This window comes from Nipponia nippon, unplaced genomic scaffold (genome assembly GCF_047370975.1).
Source record: "Nipponia nippon isolate SJK-2023a ecotype South Korea unplaced genomic scaffold, ASM4737097v1 scaffold_3, whole genome shotgun sequence".
NCBI classification, from domain to species: Eukaryota; Metazoa; Chordata; class Aves; order Pelecaniformes; family Threskiornithidae; genus Nipponia; species Nipponia nippon.
In genome coordinates this window covers 1,301,483-1,324,675 of record NW_028262347.1, presented here as the reverse complement: position 1 = coordinate 1,324,675, position 23,193 = coordinate 1,301,483, and the positions used below count along the sequence as shown (strand labels likewise).

General features: G+C 66.6%; 1 protein-coding gene across 1 annotated transcript in view; it reads right to left on the bottom strand.

Moving 5' to 3' along the window:
• Positions 1–23,193, bottom strand: part of SND1 (staphylococcal nuclease and tudor domain containing 1) — a 132,481-nt gene that overhangs the window by 38,827 nt on the left and 70,461 nt on the right. The window contains exons 13-15 of the mRNA XM_087765992.1: positions 17,795–17,905; positions 13,212–13,284; positions 6,121–6,262 (exon numbers count right to left, since the gene is read on the bottom strand). Coding sequence (XP_087622118.1) covers positions 6,121–6,262; positions 13,212–13,284; positions 17,795–17,905 — 326 coding nt within the window. The remainder of the gene's footprint in view (positions 1–6,120; positions 6,263–13,211; positions 13,285–17,794; positions 17,906–23,193) is intronic.

The window sequence follows — 23,193 nt, the reverse complement described above, 5'->3', positions numbered from 1 at the left end:
AACCCCTTCCCGCGGCGGCGGCGGCCGGTCTCACCTCCTCGCCCCCGGCTGCCGAGGTGGCGGTGAGTTACGGCCGCTCCCCGGGGAGGTGCTCGCAGCCCGTCTACACCGATATACATCAGCCCCCTCGCCGGCGCACGCGGATGAACGCCATATCTCCAGCCCCACCGCATAAATACACAGCTCCGCCGTCTCCTCTGCGAGATTTAGGGGCACCCAACCCCTGGGGCCACGCAGCACCCACGCCCCAACAGCTCTCCCCCGGGGCCACATCCTGCTAACGCTGCCGCCGGCCCCCGCGCCGAGAAGGCGTCAGGCTGCAGAGTCTCGCCGGGAAAGCGAAACCCGGGATTAAATTAGCGCCTCTCTATTTGCACATATTTATAGCACTCAAACGTATATATTTTAGCTGGGAAGACGGGATGAGGCTCCCTTGAGAGCATCCCTGAAGTCGCATTTACAAGGGACCTGTCTTCTCTTCATGATGCTCATTTGCATTTGATATATAAAAAAAGCGAAGGCATCGATAAAACGCAGATATTTGTCATATTTCTGGCTCTAAGCGATGGGCGATGGCACCGTGCGGAGCGGGCAGACGAGGAGCCGGGGAGCACCGGCCAAGCACCGCGCCGGCCGCCGCGGTGCCGCTCCGCTTGGGAGCACCGAGGTGGCTCCTGGGAACGGCACCGGCTGGAAAACCAAAAAAAAGCAGGCAAAATAAGAGAGCACGTGTGAGCGCAGAGGGTAAAACCTCTCCCAGCCCTGAAGCCCACGCCAGGCTCGCTGCCACCGGCCACCCCGCAGCTCGCCGTGCCGTGGCCCCACCACGAGCATCCGCCCGCTTTATTTTATATGATGCAATTACTTTGGCAATTCATCAATTAGCGGCAGAGCCAACGCTGGATGGGGAGCAGGGGGGAGCCAAGAGGCCACCCCAAAATGGCCGGAGGCTCGGGGGAAGCTCCAAAAGCCCCGTGGGGGATGATGGCCCCGGGGTGCCACGGAGCAGGGCCAGGGAGCAGGATCAGGGAGCAGCGACCCCCGTGGAGCAGGGACCCCTCGGAGCAGGACCATGGGGAAGGGACCCCCACAGAGCAGGGACCCACACGGAGCAGGACCATCGAGGAGGGACCCCCACAGAGCAGGACCACAGAGCAGGGACTCCACGGAGCAGGACTACGGAGCAGGGACCCCCATGGGTCAGGGACCCGCACAGAGCAGGACCACGGAGCCGGACCAGGGAGCAGGGACCTGCACAGAGCAGCACCACGGAGCAGGACCACGGAGCAGGGACCCCCATGGAGCAGGACCAGGGAGCAGAGACCCCCATGGGTCAGGGACCCGCACAGAGCAGGACCATGGAGCCGGACCAGGGAGCAGGACCAGAGAGCAGGGACCTGCACGGAGCAGGACCACAGAGCAAGACCATGGAGCAGGACCCTCATGGAGCAGGACCAGGGAGCAGGGACCCCCACGGGTCAGGGACCCCCACGAAGCAGGACCACGGAGCAGGACCATGGAGCAGGACCAGGGAGCAGGGACCTGCATGGAGCAGGACCACGGAGCAGGACCACGGAGCAGGACCCAGCCGGACGCAGGCTGCGCCATTGTGGGGCTGGGGACCCCCGGGGTGCTGATGCTTGGAGGTGGGGGACAACCCAGCCGCTCTGCCCGTAAGCTCAGCTCGGGGCACGCGAGGTCCCCCCAGCAGGACCCCCCTCTCCTCTCGTCCCCGCTTCGCCCTCCCGGTGCAGCCGCCGCAGCGACCCCCCCGCCACCGAAAACCGAGGCCCGGGAAGCCACGGCCCCCCGCCGCTGACCGTTCATTAGCTGTGTCACTGAATAATTGATCAGGGCTGCGCGGGCTCATTAGAGGCAGAGCTGCTTCAATAACCCAGTTTGCCTTACTCAGGGTAAAAGTTTAATTTTCCAGCGCCGCGAGCTGGGAGAGGTGCCAGCCCCCCCGCCCGGCAGCTCCCGCGGGCACGGTGGCGGGCACGGCACAGCGGTGCATGCCGGCAGCTTTCCGGAGAGCCACGGGGGCGGCTGGGGACACGGGTGGGATACCAAAACCAGCCCGTTTCTGCCATCCGCCGGGCTGGCGTGCCGCGGGGATGCACGGCATGCCGGCCCTGCCGCCAAAGGGCTTCGCCCAGTCGGGCGCCCGCCGTCCCTGCAGCGCTGGGCACAGCCGGCCGCCCGCGCCACCCTGGCACGGTGTGCCGGGGCAGCCGGGAAAGGTGGCGGCAGGGGCTGGGAGGCCGGGAAGTTATTCAAATCACCAGCGCGAGCAACCCTCTTGCTTCAGGGTTTGCCACCGGCCAGAGCAACTGGGGGCAAATCCCCCCCAGTGCCAGGCCGAGGCTGGGACGGGGCTGATGCACCAGGCTCGCCGGCATCGGCCGCGCCAGCTCCCGGCACTGCCGTCAGGAAGAAGGGAGGAATCCAGGCAAAGCCGAGGAATCCCCACGCTGGCAGATGTGCAGGGTCTGCGGCGGGGGAAGACAGAAGGGGCCCCTCATCTTCCACGCTAATCGGCGCGTTACCTGCCTTTTTAGCCTGTAATTAATGCCTGCAGCCTGATTAGGGAGCCTGGGCTGGGGAGGCCTCCCGGGGAGGAGAGGGGAGCTGCGCACTCCCCCGGCGCCAAGGGGAGCGGGCAGGGAGCGGGACGGTTTGCCCCAGCACCCGAGAAGCGGCTCCAGCAGCACCGTTAGCCCCGCTCAGCGCGCCGCGGCTCTGGGACGCGCAGCGTGGGACGGTCCGGTGCCATGCAGGATGCTCCTGTGCAATGCAGGATGGTCCTATGAACAGGGGGTGGTCCTGTGCAACGTGGGACGGTCCTGTGCAACTCAGGATGGTCCTGTGCAATGCAGGATGGTCCTATGAACAGGGGGTGGTCCTGAGCAATGTGGGACGGTCCTGTGCAACTCAGGATGGTCCTGTGCAATGCAGGATGCCCCTGTGCAATGCAGAATGATCCTGTGCAACTCAGGATGGTCCTCTACAACGCAGGATGCTCCTGTGCAATGCACAATGCTTCTGTGCAACATGGGATGCTCCTGTACAATGCAGGATGCTCCTGTGCAGTGCAGGACCATCCTGTGCAGTGCAGGACCATCCTGTGCAGTGCAGGATGCTCCCGTGCAGTGCAGGACACCCCAGGAGATGCAGGGGCTGCCGCAAAGGGCTGCAGCTGCATTTCCCGGAGGGCTGCAGCCGCCCGCGGGCACCCCAGTCCCGTGGCCCCAGACACCCCGAAATCTTCGCTCGCGAGCCCGGCCCAGGCGCGGCTGCACGGGCGGCGACGAGCCGCCCGCTCGGCGTTCCCAGCCCTCCTCAACTTCCAATCGAGCTGCCCGGTGCAGGGCAGCACCGACGCGGCCGAGGAGGCGGCCGGGGTGACCCAGAGCATCGGCGCCCGCCGCACCCCAGGGGCACCCCGGCCCCATCGCTCCAGGGAGCCCCGGCGGCTCCGGGGACCCCCGAGGCAGCTGGGGCTGGGGGTTATTCACCACTTTGGGAACTTTTTGGAGCAGAAGGGGCCGCGGGCGCGGGCGCCAGCCAGTCAGTCGCCACAGCAACAGGCATTAAATATGACTTTGCGGCGAGCGCGCTCCCCCCGGAGCCATCCATTTCCAGGCCGCCCTCCCCTTTAATTTAAAAATTACCCGCCTAAGCGGAAAGGCCGAGCCGGAGCCTCGCCGCGAGCGGCCGGGAACCGCCATCACCGGCAGGGCCGGGCGTATTTAACTGCCGGGCCCCGGGGAGGGATGGTGGGATCCCGTTCATCCCGCCATGGGAAGGGGATCCATCGCTGCCGACCCCGTGGAGGTCCCGTGGGACGCGGGGTGCGTGTCCCCAGTCCCGAGCATCGGCCGCGGGCGTCGTGCCGGCGAGTACGAGGATGGGGCACGGCGGGCTGCCGCCGCCAGCACCAGGAACCGCGACGGCTCCTTCCACTCCCCTGAAACGGGCACTTGAGCAGCGGGAGCGAAGCAAATCCCACCCCAGCCACAGCCGGCGGCAGGGCCCGAAATCGGGGAGAGCATCTCGGAGCGTGGCGGCGGGACGATGCCGGATCCGCCGGGACGGTGCTCTGCCACCAGCTCCTCTCGCCGGGAGCGCTCGGAGGAGCCGGCAGGATTCTCGCGTATGAAACACGGCTGAACCCAGCGGCAGCCTTTTAAACCAGAAATATTTAAATATATCTGAATTCCTCCTCCCGAGCACGTGGGAGTTTTATCGCTTCTTAAAATTTTAATGTCTCAGTCGCAGGCAAGGGGGAGTCTCATTTCCCCGTCTTTTGCAGCTGACTTTAAGAATGGTTAATTATAAATAAGACTGCGTGCCTATTTATACGCGCAAGCACGCGGAGAAGGACAGGTTTAGGACACGCTTCCCACGCGCAGGAGTCAGCCCGGAGCGGGGCTGGGGACGCTCGTGCTCCGGCCGGCCACGGGGCCGGGCTGTCCCTGGGCGAGAGCATCGCTCGGGGGAGGTTTGGGCACTGGGGGGTGACGGTGACGGGCACCGGTGGGACTGGGGGGCCCTGGCCAGGCTGGCCGTGTCCTACAGACCACGAGGAGCAGGCGGCCGGAGCGAGGGGTGCGCCGGCAGCCGGAGTTCAGGCGGACGGGGACAGACGGGACCTGCGCCTTTGGGTGCAACGGGGAAGGGCCGTGGGGCGTGAGGGGCTGGGGTTTGCTCGTCACAGCGAGCGGGCGAAGGGGGGGACGGGGCATCGTTCCCGGTCACCCTGGGTCAGCGCCTTGAGCCGCGCTCCGGGAGCATCACCGGGACCAGGCGCGGTCCTTCCCGCTCCCCGAAGCCCTCGGCGCTCCCCGGCCGGGGTGCCGGTGGCCGCGAAGCCCCGGGGGGCGGCGAGCGGGCGGAGGCGCAGGCAGCGCAGGCGGGTGGCTGCTCCCGTGCCGCAGGCTGGCTTTGCCAGCGCACGGCACCGTTCCCCGGCTCCGGGAACAAAGGGGCAGACGAAGGCTTCCCAGCTCCATCCCGGCCCCCACGCTCCCCCCCAGGATAAATATTCCTTCGGTGGGAGCGGCAAGAGCTGCTGCTTACAGAAAAGTCGGTGTTTTTATCCCCATATAAGATCTATTTATATGCTTATTGAATTTTTCATAACCAAGTTGTGAACGATCGGCGTTCAGGGTCATCCTTTATACACGGTTATTGCCATAGAAACGGGAGCGGGAGATGAGCCGCCCCACATCCTCTCCCATCGAGGGATCCGGCAGCGCCGGCGGAGGCTCAGTGAGCCGCTGCTCTCACCGGTGACGGGCTTCCCCGTCCCGGCACGCTGCCGGCTGACGCCTCGGCGCCGTCCGCCCGTCCCGCTGCCAGCCTTGAGGGTGGCACCTCCAAAGGGCCGGGGCTCGTGATGCTCCTGCCACGCTCCGCTCCGCGGAGAAGCCTTGGCTGCAATACGCACCGCGAGCCGGCCTGCTTTAGTGGGGGGATTCTTCGGTTTTTGTAGGACCTACCAAAACAACCGGCCCGTGCACACGGGGATGCGCACCCTCATCCCAGTGCACGGGCAAGCCCCTGGGGCGATGCACCCGAAGCGTCTGCTGGCACCTCCGCCAGCCCGGCCCAAGAGCTGCTCACACTCGTCCCTGTCCCCACGTGTCCCCGGGGGTCCTGCAGCCCCGCCACCTCCTCCCGCGACCACGCGACACTCCTGGGGTTCGCCGCATGCTCCCTGGTTTTGGTGGAGGAGAGTGACCTTCCCGGGCCCCTCATCGCTGCAGGCAAGCGCCCTGCCCGCCCTGCCCGCAGGCAGCGGGGCCGAGGAGGGAAGAGGGGGTGAGCAGCCACCCCACAGGGCATCCAAACACGCCCCAAGCCTCGGCGGGCTCAGCGGGGGGACAGCGCTCCGGCGTCCCCAGAGAGCGAACCCTGCCGGGGCGGCTGGCAGGCACAGACACGACTGCGGCGCGGGGAGAGGGCGGGAGCCGCCGGCAGCAGCCGAACCCTCTGGTCATCTCCAGCCAGCGCTCCCCAGCTCAGTGAACCCCCTCCCCAGGCCGACCCGGCGGCAGCACCAGCGTTAACCTCGCCCGCGGCCCCGGAGGGCCAGGCCCCGCGCCCGGCGGCGCTCACCTGCCAGCAGGAAGGTGATGAGGCAGGTTTCCTTTGGCATGAAGAGCTTCAGCCGGGAGCCGCTGAAGACGTACTCCACCACGGCCTCGGAGCGGCCGGCGCGCTGCAGGAAGGGCAGGAACTGCTTCGCCTTCTGGGTGTCCTGCGGGGAGAAAACGGGGGGTCAGGGCGGGGGGCACGGCATGCCGGGGGCATCGACCGCCCCCCTCGATGCGCGGGGACCCGCCGGCACCCCGATGTCCCTCACGGTGGGGACAGCGGCCGCTCCTTGCCGCGGGCTCGGTGCCCGGATCGGCCTCGCCTGCCCCGTGCCGGCTGGGGAGGGGCGCAGGATGAGGGCAGGGATCCGGCTTCTCCTGGCTCAGGATGGACGGTGCACCCCACGCCTGCACCCACGTCCCGGGGGCGCCGGCTCTGACTGCTCCAGCATGGGGATGGCGGCCTGGGTGCAGGCAGGAGCAGGCAGGAGCAGGCAGGCCGCAGGCCCCATCCCTCCCTTCCATAATGGAGCAGCCCATGACTCCCGGGAAACCCCGGCTCCGCGCGTGGCCTGCTCCCTTCCCAGCAGCGAGCCCCTCGGTACCAACCCAGGCACCTTCGTTCATAAAAACTTAACGAGCCGCCAAGTGGCTCAGGAGGCCGGGGCTGGCGGGGGGTGTCGGGGTGCCCCGGCACAGAGCAGCGGGTGCAGCCCTGGGGTCCTCCCAGCAGCACCACTGCCAGCATCACCGTCTCTGCGAGGGGCTGGTGCAGCACCCACGTGCCGGCAGACCCGACGCCAAGTGCCGGCCCGGCGCCGGCTGGAACCCCTCCGCACGGTGCAGCCGCAGCCGGGGAACCGCAGACCCCAGCGGCCATCTCGGCTTCGGCGCGGCACCTTCGGCCGGCATCTCTGTGTGCCGCCTGTCCCGGGGGCAAGCCGCTCTGTGTCGCAAGCTCCTAATTTATTTACCCAAGGAAGAAAGGGAAAACAAAGAAGCAGCTCCCCCAAAAACGGCAGCCAGGTGGCTTTCCATCTCGCTCCAGCCTTAATTTAGAAAAACGAGCTGCAGAGGAGGGAGGGGAGCGTGCCGCGGCCAAAGCCAGGTGCCTCTCGGGAGGGCCCGGAGCCGGCTCTGGCAGGCAGGGATGGAGGCAGGAGCTGGTCCATGACCGGTGCGGCGGGGCTGGAGCCTTAACTTTTTTATTAAAGTTAATTTAATAAAATTAACTTTTATTAAGTTAAATGCAAGCTGCTGGCGTTGGCAAGGCGTGGGGAGGGCAGGGGCTGGGCCGGGGAAGGCAAGCGAGCGGAGGCGGCTGCACATCTCTGGAGCAGCGGCTGGGAGCCAGGGCGGGAGGGGGCCGGCACCGGCATCTGCTGGCGCAGGAGCTGGCAGAGGAGCCGGAGCTGCTTCCAGAGCGGGCTGTAAGATGGCAGCGGCAAAGAGGCAAATCTCCGTGCCTCTCCGGGGATGGGGGAGCGGCGGCACGAGCACCAGGAGCCGAAGGAGCAGGAGCCGCACGGCTCTGCCTGCAGCTCTGCCCGCAGCTCTGCCCGCGGCCCTGCCCGCGGCCCCGGCGGGTATCGGTGCTGGCAGCACGAGCAGCTCGCAGAACGGCAAGAGCAAAGGGGCCGGTGTTTGCGTGCATCCCCGTTTTAATCCGCTCCGGTGCAGCGGGTGGCTGCTCGCTTGCCCACGCGTGCGACCCCAAGCCGCCGGCTGCATGGAGCTGGCCCGTGCCGCTGCCGCAGCCCCAGGTGCTGCCGCTCGGCAACCTGGAGCCGCTCCATGCATCGAGCGGGCGCAGATCTCGGCAGTCCCCAAGTGCCAGAGCTGCCATCCTCCAGCTCCGGCACGGGAAAGGACACCGTCATCTGCCACACCGGTGCTTTGCCATCTTTCTCCCAGAGCCAAAAGGCTCGGGGCGGCAGCGTGCAGACCCAGCAGCACGGCCCCCGCAGCTCCCCGGCCGCGCGCCGATGCTCGAGCAGCACCTTCATGCCGACATCCCAGCTCCCCTGGCTGCAGGCACCCACCCCCTCCAGCCACGAAGGGGTCCCCGGCAAACCCGACCCCCCCAGCAGCCCGGCCGGGGCAGGGCTGGCAGACAAAGACCCCCCGAAATCCCGCTGCATCCCTCCCCGCCACGCTCGATGCCGGATCGCTGGCCGCCACGTGCGCTCCGCGCACCAAACACGCCCGGGGAGGTTTTTTTAGCAGATGTGCAGTCAAGAAGTTAATACAACACATGTAAGTGCAATCTGCATGCAAAGAAAAACCGCATTACCCGGCGTTAACCACTTAGGTCTAACATATGCAAATCTAAAATGGGAGCCGCTAATGAAGGCCACTAATTAGCGGTAATCACTAGGCAGTCACAATTCGATTAGCTTAAGGAAAAAAAAGAGCTGCAAGAAGGAGCCCACCGTGGGGTGGGCATCCCTGCTCCGGCCCAAAAGTGCGGGATCGGGGACCCCGACGCCCCGGCTGCCCCGAGCGGGGGGTGGAGGCAGCGAGGAAGAGGTCGGCGGCGAAGATCAGCCCCGCGAGCCGGCTGCCGTCAGCATCGAAAGGAGGCGGCGGCGTTCGAACGTGCTGGAGAATGACCTTAAAAATCCGCCGGGATTTGAACAAACAAAGCAGCTCTTCCGCAAGAGGTGTGGAGACGTGCCAGCGCCCCGCGGTACCGTGGAATAATAAGCGGAGAGCGGCGATTCCTGCGTGGCGAGGCGCGCTGGCAGCCGCGGCAGCCCGGCACGGCGGGGATGGATGTCCGCTTGGTCCCCAAAATCCGTTAGGGAAGGTTTATTTGGGGCTTTGGGCGTCAAGGCAGAGGGGAGCCGCACTGCTGGGAGGATGCTGCGGGACGCTTCGTGCCTTTCTTGCCGCCTGGCCTGCCGAAGTGCCCTTGCTCCTGGGTGCGGGTGATGCCACCTCCACCACGCAGGCACAGGTCTGCTCGCCGCGGGTGCCGGGAAAAGCTGGACATGAGGCGGGGGCCGGGGCTTTGAGCCGGCGCACACGGTCCCCTCGGACCCTCCCCAAAATGGGGCTGTGCTGGCCTCTACGCGGCGGCTTCCCCAGGCACGGCCTTGCCGCCACCAGCGGGGCTGACCCTGACCCCACCGAGGGTGCTGGGTGGCCGCCCCGCGGTGCGCGGTGAGGGGACGGTGCCTGCTGAAACAGAGACGGTGGGAGCAGGGAGAGGGCGGGCTCGGACGCTGGGCTGCAGCGTTTAACGCTGGGGCTACGGGATGCCCAAGCGCATCCCTCACCCCCACCGAGGCGCTTCCCCTCCTGCCGTCGGCGCCGACCAGAGCAGCAGGACGCGCGGCAGCACCAACGCTCACCGTGTGCATCCCACGCCTGCCGCCACGGAGCCGCTCCTGTCCCCACGCAGACCTCGCAGATGCTTCGTGGCGGTGGGAACTCCTGCAGCTCTTCCCGGCAGCGGCGAGCGCCGCACTGCAGCCCCGTCCCGAGCCCGGCCAGTTGGGCTCCCTCGGGATGGCACATGCCTGGCATCACCTGCCGAGGGGCTGGGGGCTACGGTGCCGAGCAGCCGGAGGGACGGGGAAGGAGCAGGGGGTGCAGATGCCGGCGGAGGGGATGCCTGTGCCAATTTCTGGGAGCGAATTCTGGGAGCGCTCGGGGTGGCTCTGGCTCCGCGGCACAGGTCTGAGCTCCCGGCCCAGCTTGCCCTGGATCCGGTCTCCAGGGCCGGTGACCCCACGCTCCTCCTGCTCGGCACAGGACAGTGAAGTCCCAGCCACCCCGAGAGCAGCCTGCGACGGGCAAACAGCGCCCAGCCCGCACCGATCCCGCGGCAGGAGCCGGCCTGGCAGCCTCCGGAGGGGCTACGGCACCGGGAGCGCGGTGGAGCACCAGCTCCGTGGTGGGTGGGTGCAGGAGTGGGTGCCGGGTCGGGATGCTGGCAGCCCGCCCGCCTTATCCCGCCGAGGGTCGGGGGGACGCCGTCGCACGCGCCTGCACAGGGACACGGGGACAGAGGCTCTTGGATCTGCCGGACGGTGGGGAGCGCGCTCGCGGCTGGGAGGCATCACCGGATAAATTCAGACGGGGAAGGGAAGTGGGGGATCTCCACTGCGCTGGCATCTCCCCCTCCCCATCCCGGCCGCGCCGAGCCTCGGCTCCCACCTTCAGCGCTGCCCAGGGCCAGGCAGGATTTTTCCCCTGCCACGAGCTGGCAGCTCAGGCTCCTCTCCTGGGGAGAAAGAGGCACTTCCAGGGCACGACCCACCTGCGTCCACCTCGGGGGTGCGAACCCCCGGCACCCCCATCCCCCACCTCTTCAGGGCTCCCCGGGTACCGACAGCCCGGGGCATCCCACCGGGTGCTGCCGGCTCTGCCGCCCCGCTCCTGGCCCGCTCCTTCCACCCAGGTGATACCACCCCTGTTACTATGATTTTAACGCCTCGAGCATTTAATTAGCTGTGAATTGAAGGGAAACTCTGCATAAATACAGCAAAGAAAAAAAAAAATGTCATCCTAACTCCACTTTTATGTGAAGCTCTGCCAATTATGCAAAATTATTCAAGGACTTTTCACAAGGACAGGACGCTTTCCAGCGGCCGGGCTGCCGTGCGCTTGCCTGCGCTCTCGTGCCGGGGCGCACGCTAACGGGAGAAGCGAGCTAGCGTGGATTCGTATCGCTGCTGCACTTCCCTCTTCGCTTTTTCTCTGGTTTTTGAGGGGGATTTTTCTTGCCTGCAGCATCGCGGGTCCCTGAGGAAGGATGCTGCTTGCCTTTGCAGCTCCTGGCCGGCAGGGAATGGGAATGGGGGTCAGGACCGGGAGGTTGGAGAGGGGCAGGATGCCCCGGGGACACCAGGGCAGCCACCGTTGGGTGGCTTGAACCCCAGGGAGGGGATATTTCCCAGCACGAGCCGGGGCGGGAGGGCAGGAGGCTGCGCCAGAGCTGGCAAAACCAGGCTGAATCCTGTGTTTAAGCTAATTCCCTGAGTTTTGCATCCCGGTCGCCAAGCCAGCTGGGATGCTCGGGACTGGGGAGGCAGGGTAAGGCAGAGCTGGGGACTGGCAGCTTGACAGGGTGGCGACAGAGATGATGACCCAGGGACAAGGACACGGTGCCGGTGCCGTGCCAGTGGACGGCACAGGTTGACATCCATGGGCGAGGGATGCGCCAAAGCCACCCCACGGGATGCACTGGCACGGGTCAGGGTCGGGGTGGCCCCGAGGGTCCTGTGCCCGCCCTGTCACCGCCACCTGAAAGGCGAAACAGCCCCAAAGCCCGTGTTTTCCCGACACCGGTTCCCCACAGAGTGCTGCGGCAAGGGGAGATGCCGCACCGGGAAAGGGCAGCGGGCAAAACCGCAGGAGCATCAGGTATGGAGGAGCCTGGGGACAGGGACGTCTCCAGCGGACGAGGGACCCAGAGCAATGCCACACGAGCCACTCTGTTGATGGCACAGCACCGGTCCCGGACACCCCACCGCAGCACCCGGGGCCAACCGTGCCTCGACAGGCACCCACATCCCGGGGGGCTGGGGCTGGGCGTCGCACCAAGCGGGTTTGGCAGCGGCACGGGGGCTGTGGGGCCGTGGCTGGGAGGGGACGGACAGACACCGTGCCACACCACGCACAGCCACCTCTGCCCGGCGGCTCCCTGCCTCTGCATCACCGGCAAGCCCTGCTGTTGGGGTCCCTGGCACCCCAATAGATCGCTTTCCCCCCCAGCCCCACCTGGCTCCTGTCTCCCACCCCAGCGCAACGCTGGAGAGGCTCCAGTTTGGTGCTGGGAAGCCAGGACCGACAGCCAGACTGACAGCAGAGCCTGGGGAACCGCGATGCTCACCCTCCCGCCGCCCCGAGCCCCGCGGGACCCCGGGCACGGGCGCTCGCCGAGCCCGACGCTAATTCACATTGAATTATTTTGGCAGTGGTAAAGCACCCGCTGTCAGCGCGGCGCGCGCCCGCATTCATCACGCCGCACAACTGCTGACACGCGGCTAACGAAGGCCGGGATCAATTTACAGAAAACTATTAAAGATTTAAAAAGATTAACAAATCTTCATAAAAGCCGTGATGTATTAGCCTAATTTTGTTTGCGGGGGCCCTCCCCCTCCCATCCGGCTCCAACCCTTTCGCTCGCTGCCCTGATTGAGTTACGGGGGCTCCTAACCATGCCGGCGGCAGCGCGGCCCCGGCGCGGCGACCCTGCCGGGACAGGGGCCGGGGGGCTCGGAGCAGGGACGGCCCCGCGTCCCACCACCGCCGCCAGTTTGCCTCGCTCTTTGCGGGCGATCGCGCCAACGTGCGGTTTTTTAGAAGCCTAAAAGGCAGCTGAGCCCCAGGCAGCTCTGCCGTGGGGGCGTCCGCAGCACCCTTCATCGAGCCCTGTCCGGCCGGGACCCCGCGAGGGGCCGGCCTGGGGAGGATGAGCCGTCTCCATCTCCTGAGAGCAGCAGCCACCGCTGCAGACCCCAGCGACGGAAAGCAGGGTGGGAGGCTGGGGCAGGCAGGAACCGGGGCGCCCAGGACGGAGCTCCGTCCCCCCACGGACACAGGAACTTCTCAAGAGCTGGGGCACCAAACCCAGGACGGACGCACGGACGCAGCTCCTATCTGCTGGTTTATGAATGGATCTGGCACCGCCGCGGGCACTGCAAAACCCTGCGGCACCGCGGGGTCACCTTTGTCACCGATGTTCGGGGCGATGCCAGCATGAAGCCGGCGGTGAGACCACCCCACTGCCCCCCAGCAAAGAGAAACCCCAGGAGAAATCTCATTTCGCCCTTTCGGGGTGCACCAGGGGTGACCAACAGCTCCTGCAGTGGCACCTGGGGGGCCACCAGCCCCGGCGGAGGAGGACGATGGGCTGCCATGCTCCCACGTGCCAGCCCCAGCCGGGCGTCCCGGCTGCTCCGGCAGAGCCAGCGGGCAGGCGCCGTGCCTGCAGAATTCCCGCACATCCCGCATGCAGCGAGCGGGATCGCGGGCCGTGCAGGAGTGCCAACACCCGGCACCGATCCGGCTCTTCTCCACGCTCCCCATCCCGGCAAACAACCGCGCACGTGGCGCAGCCGGCGCGGCCGCTCCCCGCGCCGCGTGGGGGAAGGTCCTTACCCCGGAGATGTCGGCCACCCGGTGAATCGGCACCTCCTTCTTGCTGTGCAGCCCTTTGCCGTTCTTGATAGCCCTGCAAAAGAGAGGTGGCACGAGCCGTCAGCACCCGCCGCGGCGGCTGGAAGGGCCGGCGTTGCCCCCCGCGCCCACCCGGCAAGAGACCGGCCGGCTCGTTAGCCTGCTAATCCCAATTCCCGGCCCTGGGCGGCTGACCCGAGCTGAGCGCGTACCTGATCAGAGGGACCACTCGTCCCCGTTACCAAATTAAATTGCTTTGTTCCCCACACAAAGGGAGGGATCAAAAGGGAGGCGAGTGCCCCGGCAAGGCGCAAAATTAATACCTGTTTCTTTCAGCGCTTAATCACATGAAGCATTTTAAATGCAAAATACGTGGCGAACGCTCCAATTCTAATGGAAATAAGTTCCTTCCAGGTTAAAATAATATACAGACAATGAGGAGCCTGAACGAAGCAACCCCAGACACGGAAGGCATTTCATGGCTGAGAAACGAGCGGCTGCCCCGGAACCGATGCCAGCCCCGGTTCTGCAGCACGGTGCCGAGCCGCCTCGGACGCTGGCCGCCGTGCCGGCTCTGCCTGGGGAGGAGGGTGCAGCGCCGGGACGGGATCAACCTCCAGACCTGGCCACGGAGGGGATTAGGGACGCGGCTCTCCAGCAGCGCCGCGGTCGTTGGCGTGGGACTGAGCACCACGGCCCCAAAGCCGAGCCCGAGACCACGGCACCGCCGATCCTCACCGCCCCGACACCTGGGGTGCACCCAGCGGCACGGGCAGAATCGGGGTGCGTGCCGCCTCGGCGGGTGGACGGCAAGCCGGCAGCAGATTTATTTGGTTTTCATGCAGTTCTCAGCCGGGCTGGCTTATTGCCGGGCGCGGGAGGGAGCAGAAGGGCCGGCGGCGGCGGTGAAAGGCCAGCACACATTCATTAGAGCTCCTTCCCCTGACAGGTTTGTCCTTTTCCAGCTTCCAAAGGCCAAGCTTCTTGTCCAGGTGTTACCGGCGCAGAGCAGAAGCGAGCCGGGAGCTGCTGCCCGCTGCCGCCCTGCCCATGCCGCGCCGCGGGTGAGCGCGCTTGGCACAGCCGTGGCGAGCTCCCAAGGCTGCTCGCGAGCCCGCTGCTCGGCGGTTTGGGGGTTGGGGTTTTTTTGAAGCCCAGCGGCAGCAGGGTGGCGAATCCAGCAGCCCAAGCGGGGCTGGGAACCAGGGCCCTGCCCCACATCTCCCAGAGGATGCTGCGCCCCCGCCTCGGGCTTGCCAGCGCCCGCGGCCAGGCCAGGCCGAGACTTCGGCTCATCCCAAAGGATGCCCGGAGCCAGAGGCTGCCCTGGCAAAGCCAGCCCTGCTTTATCAGCGCTGGTCCCTCGTCCTCCCTTCACCACCCTTCGGCCCCAGGCTACAAGAGGCTCCCGTGATTCAAGCGACAACCCTGCGCCCCGCCGTCCCCCCGATTTGCCCCTTCCCCGGGCACGGCCACTCCTCGGGCTCCTGCAGCAGCCTGGAAATGAAAGCTCCTCGTTTTTCAAGCCTACCTAATAGCTGCTCCCAGGGAAGAGGCACAAATTTGTTCAGAGTGGACTTGTGATGATAATAAAAATACAAGGGGAAAAATTCAAAGCCCCTACCGAGGCTTTGTACAGCAATCAATTTGCTGAGCTGGAGCATTCGAGGAGCTGTCTGGAAGAAGCCAACCTGTTAAATCAGCAAAAGGATTTCTTCTTTCTCCCTCACCCTCCTTTGAGATGCTCCTCCCCGCTCAACGCTGCACGCAGGGATAAGTGGCTTGGCAAGAAATAGCTTTTTTTTTTTTCAGGGAACCGGTTCTTTCCCCGGGTTAAGAAGAGCGACCAAGTTAAACAAGTGCCATAACACGCAGCCGGCTGGAAAGCAGAGCGAGGGCAGCCGGGGACGCTCGCCCTTGTGCCGCGGCGGGGCAGGGGTGCGGGCGGTGCGGCAGTGCCCCCCGGACGAGAGCCCCGCGTCCCCGCAGTCGCCCCCGCCAGCTCCGGAGCTTCTCCTCCCAGCCGCGGGGTTTGCTGCAGGGCAGCGCACCCCGATCTCGCCCCAAACCTCCCCTTCCCCTTGGGAGCTTGGTTCTGTCCCCGGCATCGCCCCACAGCCGCCAGCTCCTCGGGAGGCGGCCAGCCCCGTGCCGGCACAACCACCGAACCGGGGTGTGCCATGGCTAACGGCACGGCTGAGCCGCCTCCGCCGCTGGCACGACCCCCTCCGCTGCGGGCACGGGCGGCAGCGCTCGGGACGGCAGCCTGGGAGCGAGCGGGGACATCCGAGCATCCCGATATTCAGGACATCCGAGCATCCCGATATTTGGCACATCCGAGCTCGAACCTCCCCCACACCCAGAGCCTGGCTGCCGGGCTCCATCCGCCACATCCAAGCCCGGGTATCCCGGTGCCCGGCTGGAGGATCGCCCACGCCGGAGCGCTCCGAGATGCTGATTTAATGCCAGGCGCATCCGCTTTCTAAAAGGCACATCCCCGTCGCTCGGCAGTGAGGCCCCGAGCAATCTGCCGGCCGCCGATCCCACGCCGCACGGGGTGGGGGGGAAAGGGAGCGCGAGCGCCCATTTATCAGCCTTCCCCCTCAACGGCGAGAGGCTCGCAGTAAAACTGAGCACAGTCTTGCACAGCGAGCTGGCAGAAACCACGCCGCAACCCCCTCAAAGCTGCTCTCCCCTGCTGTCGGCACAGCGCCGTCGGCTGCTGCCAAAGTTGCTGCCGAGGAGGAGCTGAAATCCCACCGTGCCGCTGCCTCCGGTGCAGGCGGCGTCGGGCCAGCGCCGGTGGGGACACGGGAGCGGCGGCGGGGGGGGACCGCGGGGTGGGTGGCAGCTCGGCCGGAGGGGAGCAGAGCCAGGAGAGGAAAGGGGTGCCCGCTGCTCATCCCCGGGTGACCCTTGGGATGCGGGAGGATGGATGGGGCGCAGCCCGCTCCGGGCCTCTCCCCGCGGAGCAGGGGCAGAGCTCTCCGTGCAGGGATGCAGCCCTGGGGCAGGGGGCACCGGGCTGCAAGGGGGGGCTGAGCAACGCGGTCACCTCCTGCAGGGAGCTGGACCGTGCACATCTGGATCACACGTGCTCGGGCCGTACATGCCTGCACTGTGCACAGCTGGACTGCGCGTGCCTGGACCATGCACGCCTGGCCCGTGCACAGCTGGTTCACGTGTGCCTGGGCCGTGCACCCTGGCCCGTGCACAGCTGGACCGTGAACACCTGGCCCGTGCACAGCTGGATCACACACCTGGACCATGCACACCTGGACCGTGCACGCCTGGACTGTGCACTCCTGGACTGTGAACAGCTGGACTGTGCATGCCTGGACCGTGCACAGCTGGACCGTGCACAGCTGGATCACATGTGCCTGGGCCGTGCACCTTGGGCTGTGCGCAGCTGGACCGTGTGCAGCTGGACCGTGCACACCTGGACCGTGCACAGCTGTATCACGCACACCTGGACCGTGCACAGCTGGGTCACGCATACCTGGACCGTGCATGCTGGGCCGTGCAACCTCAACCATGCACACCTGGGCCACGGACCCCAGGAGAGCGACTCGGGAAGACGGGCGCTGCCCGAGGACGGCAACGCTCCGCGCTTCCCTCCCACCCGAGCGACGTACAAGCGCCGGCCGGCTGCGGGGCGCCAACACAACCTGCCCGGTGCATCCCTGCCCGCAGGCGAGGTGCAGGCAGGCAGCAGAGCTGGCAGGGCTGCCCGGTCAGGCAGAAAACGCAGCCCTTCCCGCTCCTCCCAGCTGGCAGAGGAGAAGGCAGGCAGCGCGCCCCTGCCTGCATCAGCGTTTCTGCCGCCTCCGCCGCGGACACGGGGCGGGGAAGCATCCACACGCATTTTTCTCACCACGATAACCTCAACCTAATTACAGGAGGCCAGAATGTGTCTCAAGTCCTTCGGATCGGCTCGGACGTCACAGGGTTTAAATGCAATTACTTCTCCGGCAGACAGGCCGGGGCGGGAAGGCTGCGGCAGCGCTCCGCCGGGCTCGCCGCCCCAAGGAGCGGAGCGGGGCCCTTTGAACCCCGGCGTGATGCACGCAATGGGCCGTGAGACTCCAAACCCCCTCCCAGGCGTTTTGCAAATGTTATCTGCCTTCAGCTGCCTACAGGCAGCTCCGGCGTTAACACGGAGAACCCGCCACGCAGCGCGATGTTTCCCACTGACTCACGGCGCGCCTGGCCCTCCGCCAGCGCCGAGCCTGTCTGCGGCACCAGCGCCGCGCCGGCAGCGTGGAGGGGGTCGGGGTAGGGGGGCACACGCAGCCGGGGAGGGATTTGGCTGCCAGGGAGTCGGAGGGGCGGGAGCCCGGGCGAGTGGAGGGCGAGCGGAGACCTCGCACAGCCTGCGGAGGGGAAAGGATGCTTGCCCCGGCTAGGAGGGATGCGGGGCAGGGAGGCCACCCCGAGCAGCGGGGACAGACGGATGGACAGGACATGGCGGGGATGGGATGGGTGCAGCTCCTGCGAGCCACCCCGAGAGGTAGCATGGGCACCCCGCGGCTGGGGGAGCACCGCCGTCCCGGCACGGCACTCACCGAGCCTCCGCGGCCAAGAGCTCGTCGTAGTGCGAGGATCTTTGGTCGTCGTCTTGCCGGTAGCGGATGACGGTGGCCAGGCCCTTGCTCACCAGCGCTTCGGCGATGTTGCTGCAGGAGAGAAGAGCGGGGGGCTCAGCACCGGTGGTGCGGCAGAGAGGCCCATCTCCCCCCCCTCCACCGTAGCCAGACTCCGTGCACCGCGCTGGTCCCTGGCACCGGAGGGGTTCAAACCAGCCGGGGGGGGCAAAGAGGAGACCCCCACCCTGTTTCCCACCAAGGGAAGGTGCTTGGAGCAACATTTCACAGTTAACAGGGACTTCGGGGCACGGCCGAGGGGTCCCCGCGCGAGCATGCGGGAGCCGGACCTCTGCGGTGGGCAATCTCCCGGCGGCACCCCAAAACCCCCGCGCGACTCCCCAAAACCAGAGGGGCCGGCGCCCCCGGGCCGAGGGATTTTGCCTTCCTATCGCTATTTTATCCTTGCCACCCCCTCATCGGAGAGGGAAGGTCGGCACTGGCCGGGCACGGGCGCCGGCTGCTAACGGGCGCTGCGTGCCGAGGCGGCGCGGTAAATTGGCTGCCATTACACTCTGCTGCTTTAAACAAATTCATAAATTCTACTTCGCTGAGCGCATCTGTAATTCTCCTCCAATTACACAGGCAGGGCATGGACCGCTAATTCACTACTTTAAAAAAAAAACCAACATGTATTTATATATATATGTACAGGGGGGCCTGATCCCTCCGCAAGCCCCGGGAGCACCCCCTGCCCTGGAGAGGGGGAAGGGCAGAGCCATCACCGGGAGCTGAAAATAGGTCTCGGCTCAGAGCAGGGGGAAAAAAAAAAAAAAAGGATTTGTAAACGAGGAAATAAGCTGCAGCAGGAGGCAGCTGCAGAGGTAGCGCTCGAAATGCCAAGCAACCAGGAATAAGCACCTCCAGCTATTTTGGGCACGAACAGGAGGCTGTGCCGGGGGGAGGCGAGCGCAGGGCTGGTGGCACCCGCGGCGTCCCAGCGGCCCCCCGGCGCCGCGGTCTGCCCCGCCGGGGGATGTCGAGGTTTGGGGCTGGGCAGAACTGGGTGTCCGGCTCCGTCCCCAGGGTCCTCAGCACCTTGGGAGCACGGGGCACGGCCCGATGGCAACGGGCAGGGGGTGACCCCGCTAGGGATGAGCTGCAGGGATGCCCGCCCTCGTCCCCGTCCATGAGTCCCCCCGGCAGGGCCGCAGAGCCATGGGGCGATTTGGAGGTGAGAGGCAGCAGCACCCCAAACCCCCACAAATCTGCCAGAGGTGCGGTGAGCTCCTGCCCACCGATGGGTGCTGGTAGATCCGGACCTCCCCAGCAGCTCGGTGCCAGCCGGCCTGGCCGGTGAGGACAGCGTGCCCCGGGATGAGCAGCCAAGGTCGCTGCCGGCGGCAGCCCTCCAGGTGAGCTCCGGTTCGGACAGAGTTTGCAGCCCCCCAGCTGCCTGCAGCCAAGCCAAAGCGGCGAGGAGCTGCAGGACGTGGCGGGCAGCCGCAGCCCGTCTCAGCGCCAAACCACCCGGGCTGGCAGCGTGCGCCTGCGCCGGGGTGAGGACAGGAGCAGGTGGCCCCGCGGCAGTGCCGGGACCGGGGACGGCCCGTCAGATGTGTCCCCCAGGAACACCCTGTGCCCCCCGCCATGGGCGCGGGAGGACCCAGCTTTGGGCACAGCACAGGGAGGGCACAGGAGGGACGAGCCGGCGGTGGCTGCCTCCGATGGGAGCCAGATGTGCTCCCAGATGGGCACTTCCAGCCACATGCACGTCCTCGCCGGTGAGCGCGGGGTGGCCCCGGCCCCAGGGAGGGACGGGAGGGCCGAGCTGCCCGCGGCTCCGTGCCACCGTGCTTCCCGCTCGCCATCGTGCCTCTGCGCTGTCCCAGGGTCCCGAGCACCACTCGGTGCACGAGCGGGGACGTGCGTCACCAGCAGACCCTTGCCTAACACACAGCGGGGGAGACGCCCGAGCGAACCTGAGGCCAGAGACTCTGGTGATGGGCACGCAGGGGAGAGCTGCACCCCCGGAGCAGCAGATCGGCAGCACATCCACAGCCCGACCCACCATGGGGACGAGCCCCAAATGGCAACCGCCACCAGCCCCGGGCAGGACGGCTCCTCCCCGTACGGTCACATCCCACCCCAGCGCAGGCAGGCAGCCTGGGGCACCCCTTCGTGTCCCACGTCCCCACCCCGGGGCTCGGGAACCGATGGCTTGCCGGCCCTGACGGGATTTCCATGCTCATGCAAAGCCCGGCTGGATCTGGGCTGGGGGGTCCTATCCGGAGGAGAGGCCCACCCTGCCTGCCCTGCACCCTGCACCCTGCACCCTGCACCCTGCACCGGCCGGGCCGCTCCATCCCCACCCATCGCCCCAGCCCCGTTCTGGGGAAGAGAGCGAGGCGGGCGCGGGGCCAGGAGCTGGGAAGAGCGGAGGAGAATAAAACCCACTGTGGAAAGCATCGGGAAACAACCGTGCTAGCAAGCGCTCCCGTCTGCTCGCTAAACGGACAATTTTATTCTGCCCCCAGCGCTCGTGAAGTGTTGTAATCTTGTTGCCACCTCTGTTTGATGGCTTCATTTATTCCGCAATATCATGGTTATGGCTTTTTATAAGACAAGCAAAATTGCCAGCGTTTGCTCCCACGGCGCCGCTGGGTCCTAAAGGAGCCGGGACGGGCGGGGGCTGCGCACGGGGAGGGCGGCCGCGCTCCCCCCGGCTTTTCGGTCCCCAGCAAGAGGGGACGGAGACACCTGGAGCAACCACGGATTCGGACCCAAAAGGTGCCGGTCCCGGCTGCTGCCACCCCGGAGCATCAAAGGTGCCGCAGCCCGGCTCCAATTAAGGTTTCAGAGACGACGCTTGCGTGGCTGGTGGGGACTGAGAGCAAACAGGAGGTGCTAGGGGGTGCAGTGCCCGGCTGCCTCAGTTTCCCTTCCCCGCGCAGCCTCTCGGCTGCTCTGGGACCCCGCACGGCTCCAGCACAGGCACCAGCCTCTCCCCCAGCAAAGGTTTCTGCTCCACCGCAGCGCCCTGCACCATCTGCAACGGCGAATTAGCCTACCGAGGGGTCACAACCCCGTGCGGCCCACAGGAGCTAACCCCCGCCGGGCACCCCGCTGGCCCCAGCCCCCCAGGCCCCCTCCTTCCCCCGGCACCGGGTCCCGCAGCCCAGGATCAGCTCTCACCCGGGTTCGCGCTCCTCCAGCAGAAGGAAAAGCCACCTCCACCCCAGGAACGCCGAACCTGGAGCGAGCACATCGGCTCGCTGGCAGGTCCCCGGCGGGCACAGCCGCAGCCGGCCGGGCTGGAGCCCCGTCAGGGCACGGGGGGGGCCAGGGAGACCCCAGACCCTGCCTCCGTCCTCGCTAACCCGAGAGCCCAAAGGGTCCGGCAGGGTCGGAGGTACGCGGGAGCGCTGCCCCGTGGGGTGAGGGAGAGAAGGTGCCCGTGGGGCGAGGGCACCCCTGCTGCGCCCTGCTGCGCTGCGCGGCGTCGCCCAGGCTCTCGGAGAGGAGGAGGGGAGGACAGACCCCGGGGGACCTGGCCCCCGGGGCCACCAGCGCCCTGCCCGACACACCCGCCAGCCCGGGGCCCTGCGTCCCGCTCCCCATCCCAGCCGCATCCCAGTCCTTATCCTGGCCGCATCCTGCTCCCCATCCCAGCCACAACTCAGTCCCCATCCCAGCTGCACCCCACTCCCCATCCCAGCTACATCCCGTTCCCCATCCCAGCCACAACTCAGTCCCCATCCCAGCTGCATCCCGCTCCCCATCCCAGCTGCATGCCGCTCCCCATCCCAGCCATATCCCAGTCCTCATCCTGGCCGCATCCCACTCCCCATCCCAGTCGCATCCCGCTCCCCATCCCAGCTGCATCTCACTCCCCATCCCAGTCGCATCCCGCTCCCCATCCCAGCTGCATCTCACTCCCCATCCCAGCCGCATCCTGCTCCCCATCCCATGCCCACCCCTGCCCCATCCCCCAGCGCTTTAATCCGCTCCGCTCCGCGCGGATAAGCAGCTATTCCTGGCACTAGACTCCAGAAGTATCCAATATGCATGAAATCAAAGTTTTCATCATTTCCACCGGTCAAAGGGCAGCAAGCATTAAATCCCAGAATACCGGGATTAATGGAGGGATCATTAAAAATCTAACGTTAAGCCACCTCTGCAGCCCGAGCGCCGGGCGAGCCTGTCATAGATCACAGCCTGCTTCGGAGGAAACAAATCCCAGTTTCGGCGCAGGTTAGCCGAGGCTCCGAGCAGGGAGAGCCGCGCACGCCGTGGGGAGGCCAGTGGAGGCACCGGGCCCCTTCAGCCCCCCCCCATCCTCCTCGCCGGGGCGGCTGGGAGCCTATCGGGATGATGCCGATGGGGCTTCATTTGGGAAGTTTGGCTAAATTATGCAAAGATGAGGTTTTTAAGCAGCATTATGCAAACCGGTGCAGTTTCTAATCAAACCCGCCACCCCGAAGCAAACGGGCCGGGACGGCCGGGCTGCGGCAGGCACCGATGCCCGCTGCCACCCCGGCGCTCGCCCGCTGCAGAGCTCTCCAGCATCCACTGCAGCCGCTCCCCGGCACCGCAGCAGCCCTTCCCAGCATGGGCCAGCCATGGCAAGGGACTGGCGGCGGGTCGAACCGGTGGCCCTGTGTCTCTCTGAACCCTCGTGGGCTGCTCCGTGAGCCTCTCCCGGCACAGGAGCAGGCTGGCACGGCACTCGTGTCCCCCCGACACGCTGAGCCCCGCTCCTCGAAGGATGCCAGCTCCTTTTCGGTGCACGCACGAGCAGCTCGGCTCCGGCACGGGCCAGCGAGATAAGAGAGGGAGCTTCTCCTCCTCCCCTGGCTTTGACACAGGATCGGTGCCTGCAGTTCCCTGGCAGCCACACAGCACCGGCGTGGTGATCTTCCCACCGCCCCGCTCTGCACCCGGCGGCAGTGGAACGGTCCGGTGGCTTGCTCTGATCCAGCCAAGGAGCAAACGTGCAACAGCCGGCGGCTGGGAAGGTGCTAGGTCTGCTTGGCCGCCGCGGGCAGGGGGAGAGGGCCGCTCTCAGAAGAGGGGAACGGCTCGGCCCGGACCCGGCTGCAGCCTGCAACAGCCACCGGGGCTTTGGGGAGAGGGGGGAGCCTCCAGGAGGACAGCGAGCTCCCCACGGCCCTGCCACGGTCCACGGAGGCCATGCCGCCCTCGGCAGCTCCTGCAGCAACAGCACCGCGGGACGGTGCTTTGCCAGCGCTGAGCACGACGCCCTTCAACCCCTCGGTGCAACCAGGGCGCCGGGAGACCCAGCTCCGGCACTGGTTCATGCCATCTCAGCACCGGTGCCTGCAGAAGGCACTTCAGTCCTGAGGGACCCCCTGCGTGAC